Source organism: Rhinoraja longicauda, chromosome 25 (assembly GCF_053455715.1).
Source record: "Rhinoraja longicauda isolate Sanriku21f chromosome 25, sRhiLon1.1, whole genome shotgun sequence".
In the NCBI taxonomy this organism is placed as follows: domain Eukaryota; kingdom Metazoa; phylum Chordata; class Chondrichthyes; order Rajiformes; family Arhynchobatidae; genus Rhinoraja; species Rhinoraja longicauda.
The window spans coordinates 34,528,040-34,548,283 of NC_135977.1; the positions used below are offsets into that span (position 1 = coordinate 34,528,040).

General features: G+C 45.1%; 1 protein-coding gene across 2 annotated transcripts in view; it reads right to left on the bottom strand.

Annotated features, from left to right (window-relative positions):
• The window catches only part of LOC144605880 (synergin gamma-like), a 55,912-nt gene that overhangs the window by 10,045 nt on the left and 25,623 nt on the right, over positions 1–20,244 (bottom strand). For both annotated transcript variants that reach the window (XM_078421512.1, XM_078421511.1), the window contains one exon: positions 9,706–9,866. In XM_078421512.1, the coding sequence (XP_078277638.1) occupies positions 9,706–9,866 (161 nt within the window). The remainder of the gene's footprint in view (positions 1–9,705; positions 9,867–20,244) is intronic.

Below are 20,244 nucleotides of genomic sequence, written 5' to 3' on the forward strand. Positions count from 1 at the left end.
CACCAATTTCAATAAAACTACCATTTTACCATTAAAGTGACGACGCTGAGTAAGGTGGGCCTACAATTGTTGCGCTATCGTGTACCGTTTTGGATGAAGTTCAGTCACAAACAAGATAACAAACGAGTTTCAGTATATAGATATACAAGATATCCTTAAGAGCTCTATCTAGCTCTCTCTTGAATGCATCCAGATAATTGACGTTCACTGCCTTCTGAGGCAGAGAATTCCACAGATTTACAACTCTCTGACTGAAAAAGTTTTTCTTCATCTCCGTTCTAAATGGCCTACCCCTTATTCTTAAACTGTGGCCCCTTGTTCTGGACTCCCCCAACATTGGGAACATGTTTCCTGCCTCTAACGTGTCCAACACCTTAATAATCTTATACGTTTCGATAAGATCCCCTCTCATCCTTCTAAATTCCAGTGTATACAAGCCTAGTCGCTCCAGTCTTTCAACATATGACAGTCCCGCCATTCCGAGAATTAACCTAGTAAAGCTACGCTGCACGCACTCAATAGCAAGAATATCCTTCCTCAAATTTGGAGACCAAAACTGCACACAGTACTCCAGGTGCAGTCTCACTAGGGCCCTGTACAACTGCAGAAGGACCTCTTTGCTCCTATACTCAACTCCCCTTGTTATGAAGGCCAACATTCCATTGGCTTTCTTCACTGCCTGCTGTACCTGCATGCTTCCTTTCAGTGACTGATGCACAAGGACACCCATATCTCGTTGTACGTCCCCCTTTCCTAACTTGACACCATTCAGATAATACTCTGCCTTCCTATTCTTACCACCAAAGTGGATAACCTCACATTTATCCACGTTAAACTGCATCTGCCATGCATCCGCCCACTCACACAACCTGTCCAAGTCACCCTGCAACCTCATAGCATCTTCCTCACAGTTCACACTACCACCCAGCTTTGTATCATCTGCAAATTTGCTAATGGTACTTTTAATCCCTTCATCCAAGTCATTAATGTATATTGTAAATAGCTGCGGTCCCAGCACCGAGCCTTGCGGTACCCCACTAGTTACTGCCTGCCATTCTGAAAGGGACCCATTTATCCCCACTCTTTGCTTTCTGTCAGTCAACCAATGTTCTATCCATGTCAGTACCCTACCTCCAATACCATGTGCTCTAATTTTGCCCAGTAATTTCCTATGTGGAACCTTGTCAAAGGCTTTCTGAAAGTCAAGGTACACCACATCCACTGGCTCTCCCCTGTCAATTTTCCTAGTTACATCCCCAAAGAATTCCAGAAGATTAGTCAAGCATGATTTCCCCTTCGTAAATCCATGCTGACTCGGAACAATCCTATGACTACTATCCAAATGCTCCACAATTTTGTCTTTTATAATTGACTCCAGCATCTTCCCCACCACTGATGTAAAACTAACTGGTCTACAATTTCCCGTTTTCTTAAAAAAGTGGGACAACATTAGCTACCCTCCAATCCACAGGAACTGATCCTGAATCTATAGAACATTGGAAAATGATCACCAGTGCGTCCACAATTTCTAGCGCCACCTCCTTAAGTACTCTGGGATGCAGACCATCAGGCTCTGGGGATTTATCAGCCTTCAGTCCCATCAGTCTACCCAACACCATTTCCTGCCTAATGTGGATTTCCTTCAGTTCCTCCGTCACCCTAGGATCTCTTGCCACTAGAACATCTGGGAGATTGCTTGTATCTTCCTTAGTGAAGACAGATCCAAAGTACCGGTTCAACTCGTCTGCCATTTCCTTGCTCCCTCACTCCCCTCTTTAACAGTGGAGTAATAATTGCAATATTCCAGGGACCTCTCCTGACTCTAGTGATTCTTGAAAGATCACTACTGATGCCTCCACAAACTTAAAACCACCACTTTCAGAACCCTGGTTTGTAATCCATCCGGTCCAAGTGACTTATCCATCTTCAGAGGTCTCAGCTTCTCAATCACCTTCTCATTAGTAATAGCAACTGCACTAATGACCATCTCGAATATCTGGCATGTTGCTGGTGTGCTCTGTGAAGAATGATGCAGAATAGCTGTTCAGTTCATCTGCCGTTTCTTTATTCCCCATTACTCTGGTTCCTTTACCAGTGGTCCAATGGCCACTCTTGCCTCTCGCTTAATATATCTGAACAAACTTTTGCTATCCTCTTGTATATTATTGGCTGGCTTACCCAAATATTTCATATTTTCTCCCCTCATTGCCTTTTTAGTTACCTTCTGTTGGTTTTTTAAAGCTTCCCAATCTTCTAGCTTTCTGCTAATCTTTGCAATATTATATGCCTTCTCTTTTACTTTTATGCTGTCCTTGCCTTCCTTTGACAGCCAGTCACCTCATTGTACCCTTAGAATCTCCCACTTTGGGTTGAAAAGATCCTGCATCTTCAAAATTACTCTCAGGAACTCCTGCCATTGCTGCTGTGGTCCCTTTCCAATCAACTTTAGCTAGCTCCTCCCTCATGCCTCTGTAGTCACCTTTACTCAAATTTTACCATATTATGGTCAGTACCTCCTCAGGGTTCCTTTACCTTAAGCTCCTTAAATAAATCCAGTTCATTACACAATACTAAATCCACAATTGCCTTTTCCACAAGCTGCACTCAGAAGCCATCTCAAAAGCACACTACAAATTCCTTCTTCAGGATCCAGTACCAACCTGCTTAGCCCCATTTACATGCACACTGAAATCCCCCATGAGCACCTAACCCTAACGCCTTTCTTATATGTCGATTGTATCTCCTGATGTAATTTGTACCCTACATCCTGACTATTGTTAGAAGGCCTGTAAATCAATCCCATCAGTGCCTTTTTATCTTTGCAATTTCTTAACTCTACCCACAAGGATTCTACATCTTCCGATCCTGTCATCCCTTCCTCATTGAATTTCATTCCTTACCAGCTGAGCCACCCCACCCCCTCCGCCCACCTGCCTGTCTTTTCGATAGGATGTGTAACCTTAGATACTCAGCTCCCAGCTCTGATCTTCTTTCAGCCATGTCTTTGTGACACCCACAGCATCGTATCTACCAATTTCTAACTGCGCTATAAACTCATCCACTTAGTTCCTTATACTGCGTGCATTCAACCTTTAGTTCAGTACTCACCAGCCCTCTGCACAGATTGGTCCTCATTTTGCTTCACCTAAGACTGTTTCCATTTGAACTTTCTGCCCTATTAAGATCATAAGTCATAAGATCATAAGTGACAGGAGAAGAAATAGGCCATTCGACCCATCAAGCCTACTCCGCCAAATAGATCATGGCTGATCTATCTCTCCCTCTTAACCCTATTCTCCAGCCTTCTCCTCATAACCTCTGACACCTGTACTAATCAAGAATCTATCTATCTCTAACTTTAAAATATCCACCAATATGGCCTCCACTGCCTTCCGTGACAAAGAATTCCACCCTGTGACTAAAGAAATTCCTCCTCATCTCCTTCCGAAAAGAACGCCCTTTAATTCTCAGGCTATGACCACTAGTCATAGACTCTCCTACTGGTGGAAACATCATCTCCACATCCATTCTATCCAAACCTTTCACTATTCTGTATGTTTCAATGAGGTTCCCCCTCATTCTTTTAAACTCCAGCAAGTACAGACCAAGTGCCGTCAAATGCTCATCATATATTAACTTACTCATTTCCTATACTATCCTCATTCCTACTATTACTTCTGCTGGAGACTTCAATAACATCTCCTGTGCCCTCCTTCCCTTTAAAATCTTCTATACATTTCCAATACTCCTCCCCCCCCACCCCCCTATTTAGTTTAATGCACTAACTACAGCCCTAGTTATACAGACTCGACCCGAAACGTCACCCATTCCTTCTCTCCAGAGATGCTGCCTGACCTGCTGAGTTACTCCAGCATTTTGTGTCTACCTTCGATTTAAACCAGCATCTGCAGTTTTCTTTCCAGCACTTTTTGTAGCACTTATACCCAATGCTCCAACCCTTGACGCTAAACATACCATAAGCCTCATCCGGCCCTGGGGATTTATCAACTCTTGTGCATTTCATGATATCTAACATATCCCCTTCTTAATACAAAGATGAATACTAATATTTTCCAAGCTATCAACATATCTCTCCCTGAATTCACTACTTTCTATGTGCTTCATCTTGGCAGATACAGCTGAGAAGTATTCATTGAGTTCCTTGCCCACACCCTCTTGTTCAACACATAGATTACTCCTTGGGGGAGTAATTAGTCCACTCTTTCCCTGGCTACACTTTTGTCCCTGATACACCTGCAAAATCTTACCTGCCAAGGATAATCCACGGATTCTTTTTGCCCTCCTGATTTCATTCTTAAGTTCTCACCTGAGCCCTCAGGATACGACAGGAGGCTCACTCAATTTCACTTGCCTCCACCCGGTTTATGTTTCCTTTAGTTTCCTGATGAAGTCTTCATTATCTTTCACCATTCAAAGTTCCCTAATCTTTCAACCTTTGCCTTTTAGCCTTACTGGAAAATCCTGGCCCTGAACTCCTTTGTAAGAATCCTAGTCTTGATTTTTAAATTGCCACCTTGTTGCTTCAGGAGCTACGAGGTGGCAGTTGATACAACATTGGAAATATTGAAAGAAGGCTGGAAGTACCTGAAATGCACAGGAAGCTGATATAACCAGATTTAAAAGAGTAATTTATAACATAATAATTTGGAACTTCAGTCTTTTAGAGTGAGGGGCAGATGCATACTGGTGCCTCAACTGTGATGGAAACAGGGCATCATGATGAGAATCAAAGAACTAGGAGAAGGAGAAACCATTTGATGCTTTCAGGCTGCTCTGCCAATCATCAAGATCATATGTGGTGGACAGAAGGAACTGCAGGTGCTTGTTTACAAAAGAAGACACAAAGTGCTGGAGTAACTCAGTTGGTCCGGCAGCATCTCTGGAGGACATGGATGTGTGACCTTTTCTGTCGGAACCCTTCCTCAGACTGATTGTAGCAGGGCAGAGAAAGCTGGAAGAGTGGTGTGGACAAAGCCTGGCAAGTGATCGATGGGTGCAGGTGAAGGGGGGTGAACTGGCAGATGAGTGATAAAGGCCAGAGATGATAAGAAGACAAAAGGCTTGAGAAAAGCCAAGACATGGGAAACATGAAGCCAGAGAATGGATAAAGGTGTAAGGGGACAAGAGGAAGGGGAAAGGGCCGGGGGGGGGGGGGGGGGGATAGTGGGAGCAATGGGTGCACATCCAGGAGAGGCACAGGGAAGAGAGGGGGAGAAAAGATGGGGGGGGGGGGGAGGGGTTTAGTTAGTTACCAAAAATTGGACTATCCAATATGTTATCCAAACGGAATATGAGATATGAGTCCTTACTCTGGCAATGCAGGAGACCCCGGGCAGAAAGGTCAGTATAGGATCAGGAAGGGTTTTTTACATAGACATAACCATTTAAAATGGTTAGCAGCCAGGAAATCCATCAGGCCTTGAAAGACTGAAACGAATGCTATTTTCTGCACTATCTCCATATTCCATGATTCTCATGAATGAATCAATACGTTTTGGTGAATCAACAACCGTGTTCACAGCGCTCCAGGCTACAGAATTCCAAAGGTTCATCACCCACTGCATTGATCCTTCTTCTTTATGCTGCCTGGTTTTAGACTCCGAAGACAGTAATAGCATTGTTCCTACATCAAACGCTGTACCTACTTGTATCCCTAGCGTTTGAGGCCCTCTGAGGGGATATAGGAAAATTATAGGAAGGATGCCGACAAAATGGAGAGGGTACAGAGGAGATTTACTAGAATGTTGCCTGGGTTTCAGCACTTAAGCTACAGAGAGAGGTTGAACAGGTTGGGTCTTTATTCTTTGGAGCGTAGAAGGTTGAGGGGGGACTTGATAGAGGTTTTTTAAATTTTGAGAGGGACGGACAGAGTTGACGTGGGTAGGCTTTTCCCTTTGAGAGTGGGGAAGATTCCAACAAGGGGACATAGTTTCAGAATTGAGGGACAAAGGTTTAGGGGTAACATGAGGGGGAACTTCTTTACTCAGAGGGTTGTGGCTGTATGGAATGGGCTTCCGGTGGAAGTGGTGGAGGCTGGCTCGATTTTATTATTTAAGAGTAAATTGGATAGGTATATGGATAGGAGGGGATTAGAGGGTTATGGTCTGAGTGCAGGTAGATGAGACTAGGTCAGGGAGAATGGTCGGCGTGGACTGGTAGGGCCGGACAGGCCTGTTTCCATGCTGTAGTTGTTATATGGTTATATGGTTACTGTAAACTGTTTATGTATGTGTTGTTAGGTTTGTGTGCCATTGTATGTTCTTTTTTAGTACCTGCACCGATGTACAGCACTTTGGTCAACGTGGGTTGTGTTTAAATGTGCTATACCAATAAAATTGCCTTGATATGACTTGACTACAATTTAATGTGTCGGAAGGAACTGCAGATGCTAATTTACACCAAAGCAGGACACCAAGTTTGCAGGTGATACAAAAATGTGCCTCAGGGTTCAGTGCGGTTTGTCATCTATTGCAATGATTTGGATGAGAGCACCATAGCAAGAACAGTGTTTGCAGATAATACAAGTGTATCATGGAATATTGCAGATAATACAACAGTGTATCATGGAATATTGCAGATAATACAAGTGTATCATGGAATATCGCAGATAATGCAACAGTGTATCGGAATATTGCAGATAATACAAGAGTATCATGGAATATTACAGATAATACAACAGTGTATCATGGAATATTGCAGATAATACAAGAGTATCATGGAATATTACAGATAATACAACAGTGTATCGGAATATTACAGATAATACAAGAGTATCATGGAATATTGCAGATAATACAACAGTGTATCATGGAATATTGCAGATAATACAACAGTGTATCATGGAATATTACAGATAATACAAGTGTATCATGGAATATTGCAGATAGTGAAGATGGTTGTGAAAAATTGCAGCAGGATCTTGATCAATTGGCCAGGTGGGCTGAGGAATGGTTGATGCAATTTAATACAGAGAAATGTGAGTTGTTGCATGTTGGGAAGTCTAATATGGGCAGGACTTACACAGTGAATGGTAGTGCTCTGGGGAGTATTGTAGAGCAGAGCGATATAAGATTGCAGGTTCATGGTTCCTTGATGGTGGAGTCGCAGTAAGCACATTGGCCTACATCAGTCAGAGTATTGAGTATAGAAGTTGGGAGGTCGTGTTGCACTGGTATCAGACATTGGTGAGGCCGCATTTAGAGTACCATGTTATAATAAAGTTCCTGTGTTCAGTTCTGGGCACTATGTTATAGAAAATATGGTGTCAAGCATGAAAGGGTACAGAGAAGATTTAGACTGGAGGGTGTGAGCTATAGGGAGAGATTGAGTAGGCTGGGACTCTATTCCTTGGAGCGCAGGAGGGTGATTTTATTGAGGTGTATAAAATCATGAGAGGAATAGATTGGGTAGATGCACAGAGTCTCTTGCCCAGAGTAGGTGAATCGAGGACCAGAGGACATAGGTTTAGGGTGAAGGGGAAAAGATTTAATAAAAGTCTGAGGGGTAACTTTTTCACACAAAAGGTAGTGGGTGTATGGAACGAGCTGCCAGAGGAGGTAGTTGAGGCAGGGATTATCCGAACGTTAAAGAAACAGTTAGACAGGTACATGGATAGAACAGGTTTGGAGGAATATGCACCATATGCGGGCAGGTGGGACTAGTGTAGCTGGGACAAGTTGGTGTGTGGGCAAATTGGGCCGAGGGGCCTGTTTCCACATTGTATCACTCTGGGACTCTATGATAAAATACTGGAGTAACTCAGGGCTCAGGCAGCTTCTCTGGAGAAGAGAAATAGTTAACATTTCCAGTCTAGACCCTTCTTCAGGAGGGGGGAGGGGAGTAAACTGGGCGCAAAACAAACCTGTTTATCACCCTTCCCCACCCACCTCCACTTTCAGTATGAAGAAGGGTTCTGACATGCACGAGTAAGGTCACCCACGTAACCACCCTTTGAGTGAAAAAGTTACCTGCACTCCTAGTTCCCTCTGCTCTCCAACACGCCTCAGAGCCCTACACTTCACTGTGTAGGTCCTACCCATGTTAGACTTCCCAATATGCAACACCTCACATTTTTCTGTATTAAATTCCATCAACCATTCCTCAGCCCACCTGGCCAATTGATCAAGATCTTGCTGCAATTTTTCACAACCATCTTCACTATCTGCAAAACTACCCACTGTTGTGTTATCTGCAAACTTGTCCTGTACGTTCTCATCAAAATCATTGCAATAGATGATAAACAGTAATGGACCCAACACCAAACCCTGAGGCACACCACTCGTCACAGGCCTCCAGGCCGAGAAGCAACCTTTCTGAAGTCTGAACCTGTCTGAAGAAGGGTCTCAACCCAATACGTCAACCATTCCTTCTCTTCAGAGATGCTGCCTGCCTCGCTGAGTTACTCCAGCATTTTGTGTCTATCTTCCACCATCACCCTCTGCTTCCTCCCATGAAGCCAATTTTCGATCCATTTATTCATTCTATTCATGCCTTTCACAGCTGCTACATTTCTTTGTCTACGTTACCACTCTCTAACTGCTCCTCTCTCCCACTCAGTGACCAGATCATCTTATCCCCATTGTTTATCCCCATGGTCCCCTGGGTTTCACCCTTTCTGAGATATCCCCCTCCCTCACCTTCCCTGCAGCTTAACAAGCTACTTGTGTCTTCTTTACAGTTCTTACAAAGGGTCTTCGGCCTGAAACATTATCTCTGCTTCCCTTCTAGAGTTGGGATGTCACGTTACAGTTGCTGGTTAGCTGCACTTGGAGTATCCTACGCAGTTCTGGTCACTGCATTGCAGGAAAGACGTCACAAGCTAGAGAGGGTGCAGGGCTTGAGTTACAGAGAGATTGGATAGGCTGAGTCTGTTTTCCCTGGATTAAAGGCATTAAGAGGTGCCATGGTAGAGGTATATCACCTTGTAAAAGACATAGTCTGTTTCCTTTCACAGTGTCTAATACTACAAGGCATATGTCTAAGGTGAGATGGGATCTAAATGTTTAAATGGGATCTAAATGTTTTATCTTGCACATAGAGAGTCAATGCTATCTGGGAAAAAAACTGCTGGAGGAAGTCGTGAAGGCAAGAATAGTAACAACATTAAGAGGCGTCTGAACAGAAACATGAATGAGCAAATTATAAAGGGATTAATGCAGCAAAGTGGGATGACGGGTAGCATCGGCCCATACTGTGGAGTATGGAGCATGATGGACTCCATACTGTGGAGTATGGAGCATGATGGGCTCCATACTGTGGAGTATGGAGTATGATGGGCTCCATACTGTGGAGTATGGAGCATGATGGGCTCCTTACTGTGGAGTATGGAGCATGATGGGCTCCATACTGTGGAGAATGGAGCATGATGGGCTCCTTACTGTGGAGTATGGAGCATGATGGGCTCCTTACTGTGGAGTATGGAGCATGATGGGCTCCATACTGTGGAGTATGGAGCATGATGGGCTCCATACTGTGGAGTATGGAGTATGATGGGCTCCATACTGTGGAGTATGGAGCATGATGGGCTCCATACTGTGGAGTATGGAGCATGATGGGCTCCATACTGTGGAGCTCTATAATATCTCAAGGGGAGGCTCCAATATTCTAGAATGCAGAATTCCCAAGGTATGGTGTCTTACTTATATAATTTATACTATTGCCACAAATAATAATTTCTACACTTACCAACATCTGTAAGATTGTAGGGCTAAATGAAAAGAAAGCTTGTAAGTTGTTCCAGGTTAGTTCAATGTCTCTCAAACGATTATGGAGATTTTGATTGTCAATGTTCAAGCTCTTCATTCCTCCTTCCACTCTCTTTGCCACTTTATATACCTCATTGACACCTAGGAATTGCAAAAAGAAGTTGGAGAGTGATAAGGGCAAACTTTTAATATGCCACAGATACGTGCATCAATCAACAAATTCAATGTAGGATTCACAATCTATCAAGTTATTCATTTCTTTGTTTATCACTGAACAAAAGAAATTGTAGATAGACACAAAAAGCTGGAGTAACTCAGCAGGACTGGAGAGAAGGAATGGGGACGTTTCGGGTCGAGATCCTTCTTCAGACTGGTTAGGGATAAGGGAAATGTGAGATATGGACGATGATGTAGAGAGATAATGATTAAAAGTTATGCAAAAAAGTAACAATTATAAAGGAAACAGGCCATTGTTGGCTGTTTGTTGGGTGAAAACAAGAAGCTGGTGCAACTTGGGTGGCAGAGGAATAGTGAGAGAGGGAATGCCGGGTTACCTGGTGAAATAAATTAATATTCATACCGCTGGGCTGTAAGCTGCCCAAGCAAAATATGAGATGCTGTCCCTCCAATTTGCATTTAGCCTCACTCTGACAATGGAGGAGATCTAGGACAGAAAGGTCTGTGCGGGAATGGGAAGGAGAATTAAAGTGCTTAGCAACCGGGAGATCAGGTAGGTTTCAGTGGGCTGAGTGAAGGTGTTGAGCGAAACGATCGCCAGTCTACATTAACGAAGGTGTTCATCGAAATGATCGCCCAGTCTACATTAACGAAGGTGTTCAGCGAAACGATCGCCCAGTCTACATTAACGAAGGTGTTCAGCGAAATGATCGCCCAGTCTACATTAATGAAGGTGTTCAGCGAAACGATCACCCAGTCTACATTAACAAAGGTGTTCAGCGAAATGATCGCCCAGTCTACATTAACGAAGGAGTTCAACGAAGAAATGGAAGACCATTCTGAGCCCAAATTTATTCTTCTTCCTCAGCCTGATTGCTAATTCCATTGGCTGAGAGTTTCCACCGCATGAAATGGACCATTGACTTCCAAACTCCCAATTCATCCAGGATCCTGACTTTGGCTTCTTACCCTGTGTAGATTCAAATGTCACACACTGTTGAGCGTAGGTTTGACCACCTTCACTGCCTCCATCCCACCTCTTGCTCTGAACATGCAGCTTTCCACACTTCAAGGCCAACCATAGTACTGTCCTCAAACCTGGCAACAAGGGAGTTTCTGTTGCTCAATGAACAAACCTGTCTCACAGGCTGAATTCCAGCTCTCTGACATCTTCTTATTCCTTACTCTGGACCTCGACTCCACTGCAGAACATGGGACCACTGCTTTACAGTTCTGACTTCATTTCCTCTCAAGCCGCCAACCTCAATCTCTCAACGTGGCCTGCTTTTACATCCGCCCATGATTCACAAGCCCATTAGATTCATTGTTTCAACTCATTCTTATCTCACAGAATTATTTTGTCTCTTTCTCTCATTGTCCAATCTTTTCCCACCTACATCTGTTACATATATAAAGTCGTGGACTCGGTGGGCCAAAAGGTCTGTTTCCAAGATGTTTCTAAAAACGTTGAGCTTCCAGTTTATTTCTTCATTTTGCTTTCACTCCAACATCTGTCTTCAGCCTCTTATCGACCAATGTAAACTTTCTGACTGGACACATTAGCCTTTAGGACTCAACATTGAATTCAATAGTGTTTGGTAAACCAATGGCCAAGTGTGATGGTGCTGGCTTGTTAATTGGAGCTATTCTGCCAAAAATAGATGCACCAGATTCTCGTCCCTTTCTTTGTTCCTTTCATTCCGTTTCAATATTCATGAGGAGAGCCAGGATTTTGCCATAAGTGCCTTTTTATAAATGATTTCAGCAAGATACTGCCCTTTTCACGATCGAGTTCCTAAATCAGTCATTTTTGCCTTGTTAACGTAACTTACAAGAAAATTTCCACCATCGGGGTGAAACCGGGGGCACCACCGGTGGTCGTTCATTGGTGGGTAGCGGACGAGGCCCCAGTCTTTTGCAGTCAGGCTGTAAGTGGGTGTTAAGTTGTGTTTGGAGAGGGGTGGGTGGGGAAGGGTTCAGTCTTTTCAAACTGGAGTCAGGCTGTGAGTAGGTGTGGTGTTGGTGGGGGAGGGGGGGACGGAGCTACCAGGGTTAAGTTTCTGGTTATCGAACCTGCAGTAGAACTCGTTCAGGTCGTTGGACAGCTGACGATTGTCCAAGGAGCGGGGGGTTTTCCTCTTGTAGCTTGTGATTTCTTGCAAGCCATTCCAAACTGAAGGAGTCATTAGCGAAGAACTTGCTCCTCAACTTCTCAGAGTACCTTTCCTTGGCAGCTCTGACTCCCCTTCTCAGCTTGTACTTGGCCTGCCTGTAGAGGTCTACATCCCCGCTCCTGTAGGATCTACCCCTGCAAGCGTCAAAATGCCCAAAGTCAAGTCAACTCCTTGTAAAAAACTGAACGATTTGGTGAGAGTGTACAGGAGTGATATATTCTCTACAGACAACTGTGTGCTGTTTTGCAAAGCATGTGAGAAAGCAGTGAATGATGAGAAGAGATATTTCGTCTCCCAGCATGTACAGACAGCTAAACATATTTTAAATCATATTTTGGTTGTGGAAATACATACCTTTTTTGTAATTTTATTATGCCTACTTGCCTGCCTATTTCAGAGATTTTTAGCGCCTAAACATCCTGGGTCTATTTGAGGCAGACCAGCTGCGAGTACAAGCCTTTGACACTCTATTTCAATTGGTACCACCAACATCTCCATCCCTTTCCCTAATCTGCAACTGTGAGCATGTTTCATTTTGAATATCATAGTTCAGATGAAAGGTCATTTTCCTGAAAAGTTAAATCTTGTTTTTGTTTTTTTCAGTTTAGAGGTACAGCCCATTCGCCCACCGATTCCATGCTGACCAGTGATCCATACACATGAACACTATCCTACACATGCTAGGGACAATTTTACATTTAGAAATTTATACCAAACCAATTAACCTACAAAGCTGTACATCTTTGCTGTGGTGTTTCTTTGTCTCAAATGTTGCCTGAACTACTATGTGTTGCCAACGTTTGTGTTTTCAGATCAATTAAGCTTCATTTATCCAACCACTAATTCAGAAATAACTTATAACTTTGCACTTTTATACCAGTCCAGTGAAGGCAGAACAAATATCCTACAACTATCCCTCCTTTCCTCTACCCAAAATGTTCAGGACAGATAAGTAACAGAAAGGAAAGCTAAAGTGAGTCATAAACCACTCGTCAAACTTGGCTTTTGCCACTTTTGGTGGCTTTTGCTGTGCATTCGAATCCATCCTGCTCCACATATTCTGCATTTCTAGGCTCAAGTAGATCGAGTGGTAAAGCAGGCATGCAGTATGCTTGCCTTCATCGGACGAGTTATTGAGTATAAGAATCGGTCATGATGCAGCTTTATAAAGCTTTGGAAGGCCGCATGTGGAGCAATATGTGCAGTTCTGGTTGCTTCATTACAGAAAGGATGTGGAGGCTTTGAAGAGGGAGCAGAAGAGGTTTATGAGAATTTTAGCTGGATGAGAGGGCAATAGCTAAAATGACAAAGTTGGATTGTTTTCTCGGAAGTACGGACCTTGAGTGGATTCCTGATAGAAGTATATAAAATTTGCAGGACGCACAAATAGGGTAGAACCTTTTTCCCGTGGTGGAAATGTCAAAGACTAGAGGGTGTACCTTTAAGGTCAGAGGAGGAAAGTTTAAAGGGGGCTAGGGAGAATGCATTGCCAAAGGTGATGGTGGAAGCAGATATGATGATGGCATTTGTGAGGCTTTTACACAGGCACATGGATATGCAGGATATGGATCACAAGCAGGCAGAGGAAATCAATTTAACTTGGTTCATGTTCAGCAAAGATATTGTGGGCTGAAGGTCTTCCTGTACCGTACTGTTCTATGTTCTATGGAGCTACTTCTATTTATAAAGACATTACAAATTAGCCCAAAAGTAGTTGATCAGGTAACAGATAAAGAAATGCAGCTGTAGCGGAGTGGCCTTGTCGGGAGCGGCCTTGTCGGGTGTGGCCTTGCCGGGAGTGGCCTTGCCGGGAGCGGCCGTGTCGGGAGCGGCCTTGCTGGGAGCGGCCTTGCTGGGAGCGGCCTTGTCGGGAGTGGCCTTGCTGGGAGCGGCCTTGTCGGGAGCGGCCTTGTCGGGGGCGGCCTTGCTGGGAGTGGCCCTGTCGGGGGCGGCCTTGTCAGGGGCGGCCTTGCTGGGAGTGGCCTTGTCGGGGGCGGCCTTGTCGGATGGCCTTGTCAGGGGCGGCCTTGCTGGGAGTGGCCTTGTCGGGAGCAGCCTTTTCAGGGGCGGCCTTGCTGAGATGAAGTTCCTTGGGAGGTAAAGTGTGAGTCTTTGGCTCAAGAGTCCTTGGCAAGGAGGCCACACCTGATTTGAAAGTTGTGATTTTTTTTGTCCACTGAAGAAATGGCAGGCAAGTTGGTGCAGTGTGTTTCCTGCAGGATGTGGGAAGTCAGCTACACCATTGGAGCTTGTACCTGCAGGAATTGTGTCCAGGTGCGGCTCCTGAATGAACGTGTTGTGGAACTGGGGAAGCAGCTGGATGACCCCAGGGCCATCAGGGAAAACGAGTTTCCTGGACAGGACCTACGGTGAGGTTGTCATGCCAAGGATACAGGAAGAGCGAAGGTGGGTGACTGTGAGAAACGAGAGTAAACGTGGAGTGCAGGAGACTCCGGTGGCTGCACCTAATGTAAACAGGTACAGCCTCTTGAGAGTTGTCGGGCAGAAGACGCTTCCAGTCTGAGCAGCGGACAGGTCGGTGGTTCCAATCCTGGCGATGAGGCGCGACCAGCGAGACTGACGTCGGGCAGAGCCATAGTGGTAGGTGACTCCGGGGTGCGGACACGAGATTCTGTGGCGGCAGGCGAGACTTGAGGATGGTCTGTTGCCTCCCTGGTGCCAGGGTTCAAGATGTCACAGTCTGACTTCAGAACATCCTTGAGAGGGAAGGTAACCAGCTGGAGGTAGTTGTGCATGCGGGCACAACGACATCAGGAAGGAGGTTCTGCACCGTGCGTTTAGAGAGTTAGGAAGAAGACTGAAAAGCAAGACTCCAGGGTGGTTATCCCTGGATTGCTTCCTGTACCTCGTGCTGGTGAGGGCAGGAACAGGGAGATAGGGAATCTGAATGTGTAGCTGGGGGGCTGGAGCAGGGATTAGATTTATTGACCACTGGGATCTCTTCTGGGGTAGGGGTGACCTGTACAAAAGGGACGGGTTACACCTTAATTGGAGGGGGACCAATGTTCTTGCAGGTAGATTTGCTAGTGCTACACTTGTGGGTTTAAACTAAATAGTGGGGGGGGAGGGGTTGACAAATTGGGAATATAAAGATAGAGTTAAAGGGGAAGTGAGTACAGGAAAAGTTGTAAAAGACTCCCGAATGGGAAGGAAAGTTCGAGAAGAGATAAGAGAGTAAGGTCAGGGCCAATAGTGACCGATGTGAGAGGGGAGGCGAATACCAAAGTTAAAGTGTTGTATTTGAATGCGCAAAGTATAAAAAATAAAGTATAAAGTGGATGAGCTGAGGTGAGGCTCAGTGAGGTATTGGCAAGTATGATGTGGGAATTACAGAGACATGGCTGCAAGTGGATCAGGGCTGGGAACTAAATATTCAGGGGTATATGTCCTATTGAAAAGACAGGCAGGTGGGCAGAGGGGGTCGGGGTCGCTCTGTTGGTAAGGAATGAAATTCAGTCCCTTGCGAGGGGTGACATAGAATCAGGAGATGTAAAGAGTCAGTATGGATAGAACTGTGGAAAGGGTAAAAAATACCCTAATGGGAGTTATCTACAAGCCCCCAAACAGAAGCCTGGATTTGGGGTGCAAGTTGAATCAAGAGTTAAAATTAGCATGTAGCAAAGGTAATGCTACGGCGGTTATGGGAGATTTCAACATGCAGGTAGACTGGGAAAATCAGGTTGATACTGGACCCCAAGAAAGGGAGTTTGTGGAGTGCCTCCCAGATGGATTCTTAGAGCAGCTTGTATTGGAGCCTACTAGGGAGAAGGCAATTCTGGATTTAGTGTTGTGTGATGAACGGGATTTGATAAGGGAACTCAAGGTAAAGGAGCCATTAGGTGGTAGTGACCATAACATGATGTTTAAATCAACAATTTGAGAGGGAGAAGGGAAAATCGAATGTGTCAGTATTACAGTTGAGCAAAGGAGACTATGGAAGCATGGGGGAGGAGCTGTCCAAAGTCGACTGGAAAGAGACCCCAGCAGGGATGACAGTGGAACAACAATGGCAGGTATTTCTGGGAATAATGCAGAAGTTGCAGGATCAGTTCATTCCAAAGAGGAAGAAAGATTCTAAGGGGAGTAAGAGGCAACCGTGGCTGACAAGGGAAGTCAAGAACAGCATAAAAATGAAAGAGAAGTATAACATAGCAAAGATGTGTGGGAAGATTGGGAACTTTTAAAGAGCAACAGAAGATAATTAAAAGGCAATATGGGGAGAAAAGATGAGGTACGAGGGTAAACTAGCCAATAATATAAAGGAGGATAGTAAAAGCTTCTTTAGGTACGTGAAGAGGAAAAAAATAGTTAAGACAAATGTGGGTCCCTTGAAGACAGAAACAGATGAATTTATTATAGGGAACAAGGAAATGGCAGACGTGCTGAACCGGTACTTTGGATCTATCTTCACTAAGGAAGACACAAACAATCTCCCAGATGTGCTAGTGGCCAGAGGTCCTAGGGTGACGGAGGATCTGAAGGAAATTCATATTAGGCAGGAAATGGTGTTGGGTAGACTGATGGGACTGAAGGCTGACAAATCCCCAAGGCCTGATGATCTGCATCCCAGGGTACTTAAGGAGGTGGCTCTGGAAATTGTGGACGCATTGCTGATCATTTTCCAATGTTCTACAGATTCAGGATCAGTTCCTGTGGATTGGAGGGTAGCTAATGTTATCCCACTTTTTAAGAAAGGAGGGATCTCTCCCTCCTTTCTTAAAAAGTGGGATAACATTAGCTACCCTCAGGGAAAACAGGGAATTATAGACCAATTAGCCTGACATCGGTGGTTGGGAAGATGCTGGAGTCAATTATAAAAGATGAAATTGCGGAGCATTTGGAAAGCAGTAACAGGATCGGTCCGAGTCAGCATGGATTTATGAAGGGGAAATCAGCACCACTACCACACCTGGGGCAGTCAGATCACCTGTCCATATTCCTAACTCCAGCATACACCCCACTCAGGAGGAAAGCTCCAGTCACCATAAAGACTGTTAAGACATGGCCTGAAGGAGCTTCCTCGCAGCTGCAGGATTGCTTCGAAAGGACCAACTGGGATATTTTTGAGGATCATGACTTGGAGGAGTACACATCAACTGTACTTTGCTACATCAAAAACTGTGTTGACAATGTCACCGTCGACAAACGCATCCGGTTGTATCCCAATCAAAAACCCTGGATGACAAAGGATGTCAGGTCTCTCCTCAAGGACCGTAACACTGCCTTCAGGTCTAGTGATAGAGCTCTATACAGTGCTGCTAGAACCAACCTGAAGAGAGGCATCAAGGATGCCAAAGCGTCCTACAAGAGGAAGATTGAGGACCACTTTTCCAACAATGACCCACGGCGGGTGTGGCAAGGCATCCAGCACATCACCAACTACAAGACCAGCAACCGCACGACTGCCGACGGCGACGCCTCGCTGGCAGAGGAACTTAACTGTTTCTTTGCTCGTTTCGAGGTGAAAGCTACAGTGGCAGACATAACACCCTCTCCAGCACCTGACAGCAACACCTTCACTGTGCAGGAGTATGATGTTAAGCGCGTGCTCAGAGCAGTGAATCCCAGGAAAGCTGCAGGCCCCGATGGTGTGACGGGCAGAGTGCTGAGGGAATGTGCAGACCAATTATCTGAGGTCTTCACAAAAATCTTCAACCTGTCCCTTTTAAAATCCACCATCCCTCCCTGCCTGAAGTCCGCCACAATCATCCCACTGCCGAAAAAGTCTGTCATCAGCGGCCTTAACGACTACCGTCCGGTAGCACTCACACCGGTCATCACAAAGTGCTTCGAGAGACTGGTCCTGCAGCACATCAAAGCCAGCCTCCCACCCACCTTCGACCCACACCAGTTTGCCTACAGAGCAAATAGGTCTACAGGGGATGCCATCGACACTGCTCTTCACACTGCACTGACCCACCTTGAACACCAGGGGAGCTATGTGAGGATGCTCTTCCTCGACTTCAGCTCTGCCTTTAACACGGTCATCCCGAGCAGACTGGTCACCAAACTTTCCGACCTTGGATTTTCCCAAACCATCTGCCAATGGATCAAGGACTTCCTGACCAACCGCCCCCAGACCGTCAAAATAGGCCCTCACCTCTCCTCCACCATTACACTGAGCACCGGCTCACCACAGGGCTGTGTGTTGAGCCCCATCCTTTACTCCCTCTACACTCACGACTGCGCCCCCACCCATCCCACCAACACCATCATCAAGTTCGCGGATGACACGACTGTGGTTGGACTCATCTCAGAAGGAGATGAGACAGCCTATAGGGATGAAATCCAAAGGCTGGCAGCATGGTGTTCAGTGAACAATCTGGTCCTGAACTCCTCCAAAACAAAGGAACTTATAATTGACTTTAGAAAAACCAGTGGAGATTACGACCCACTCTACATCAATGGGGTCTGTGTGGAAAGGGTACCAGCTTTCAGGTTCCTGGGTACGCACATCGCAGAGGATCTTACCTGGTCTACCAACACCATCACCACAGTAAAGAAGGCACAGCAGAGACTCCACTTCCTGAGGATCCTCAGGAAAACCAACCTGCAGGAGAAGCTCATGTTGTCCTTCTATCGCTGCTCCATCGAGAGTGTGCTGGCATACTGTATAACCACATGGTATGCCAGCTGCTCAGAAAAGGACAGGAAGGCCCTTCAGAGGGTCATCACGACGGCCCAGAAGATCATCGGCTGCTCACTGCCCTCCCTGGAGCACCTGTTCAGACTACGCTGCCTCAGTAGAGCAGGCAAAATAATAAAAGATCCATCCCACCCCGGCCACCGTCTGTTTGTTCATCTGCCCTCTGGTCGACGTTTCAGGTCGATCAAATCCCGAACAAACAGACTTAAGAACAGTTTTTACCCCAGGGCCATACGAGAACTGAACTCTACCTTTGCACTAGGCAACACCGTTAAAAAATCTTGTACTTAATATAATTGTATTTAATTGTATTTATGTATTTATTTGTTTTTGCATTTATTGCATATATGTTTGTACGCACCGTCAGGATTGGCTATTTTTTAATTTCGTTGTACTCGTTGCAATGACAATAAATGAATATTATTATTATTATTATTGACTAATCTTCTGGAATTTTTTGAGGATGCACTAGGAAAATGGACAAGGGGAGCCAGTGGATGTAATGTACCTGGACTTTCAGAAAGCCTTTGATAAGGTCCCACATAGGAGATTAGTGGGTAAAATTAGAGCACTTGGTATTGGGGGTAGGGGATTGACGGATAGAAGATTGGTTGGCAGACAGGAAACAAAGAGTGGGGATTAACGGGTACCTTTCTGAATAGCAGGCAGTGACTAGTGAGGTACCGCAAGGCTCGGTGCTGGGACTGCAGCTATTTCCAATAAACATTAATGACTTAGATGAAGGGATTAAAAGTAACATTAGCAAATTTGCAGATGATACAAAGCTGGGTGGTAGTGTGAACTGTGGGGAGGATGTTATGAGGTTGCAGGATGACTTGGACAGGTTGTGTGAGTGGGCAGATGCCTGGCAGATGCAGTTTAATGTGGATAAATGTGAGGTTATCCACTTTGGTGGTAAGAACAGGAAGGCACATTATTACCTGAATGGTGTCATGTTAGGAAAAGGGGACGTACAACAAGATCTGGGTGTCCTTGTTCATCAGTCAGTGAAAGCAAGCATGCAGATACAGCAGGCAGTGAAGAAAGCTAATGGCATGTTGGCCTTCATAACAAGAGGAGTTGAGTATAGGAAGAAAGAGGTCCTTCTGCAGTTATACAGGGCCCTAGTGAGACCGCACCTGGAATATTGTGTGCAGTTTTGGTCTCCAAATTTGAGGAGGGAAATTCTTGCTATTGAGGAAGTGCAGCATAGGTTCACTAGATTAATTCCCGGAATGGCAGGACTGTCGTATGTTGAAAGAATTGAGTGACTAGGCTTGTATACACTGGAATTTAGGAGGATGAGAGAGGATCTTATTGAAACATTTATGATTATTAAGGGATTAGACACGCTAGAGGCAGGAAACATGTTCCCAATGTTGGGGGAGTCCAGAACCAGGGGCCACAGTTTAAGAATATGGGGTAAGCCATTTAGAACTAAGATGAGGAAGAACTTTTTCACATAGAGAGTTGTGAATCTGTGGAATTCCCTGCCTCAGAA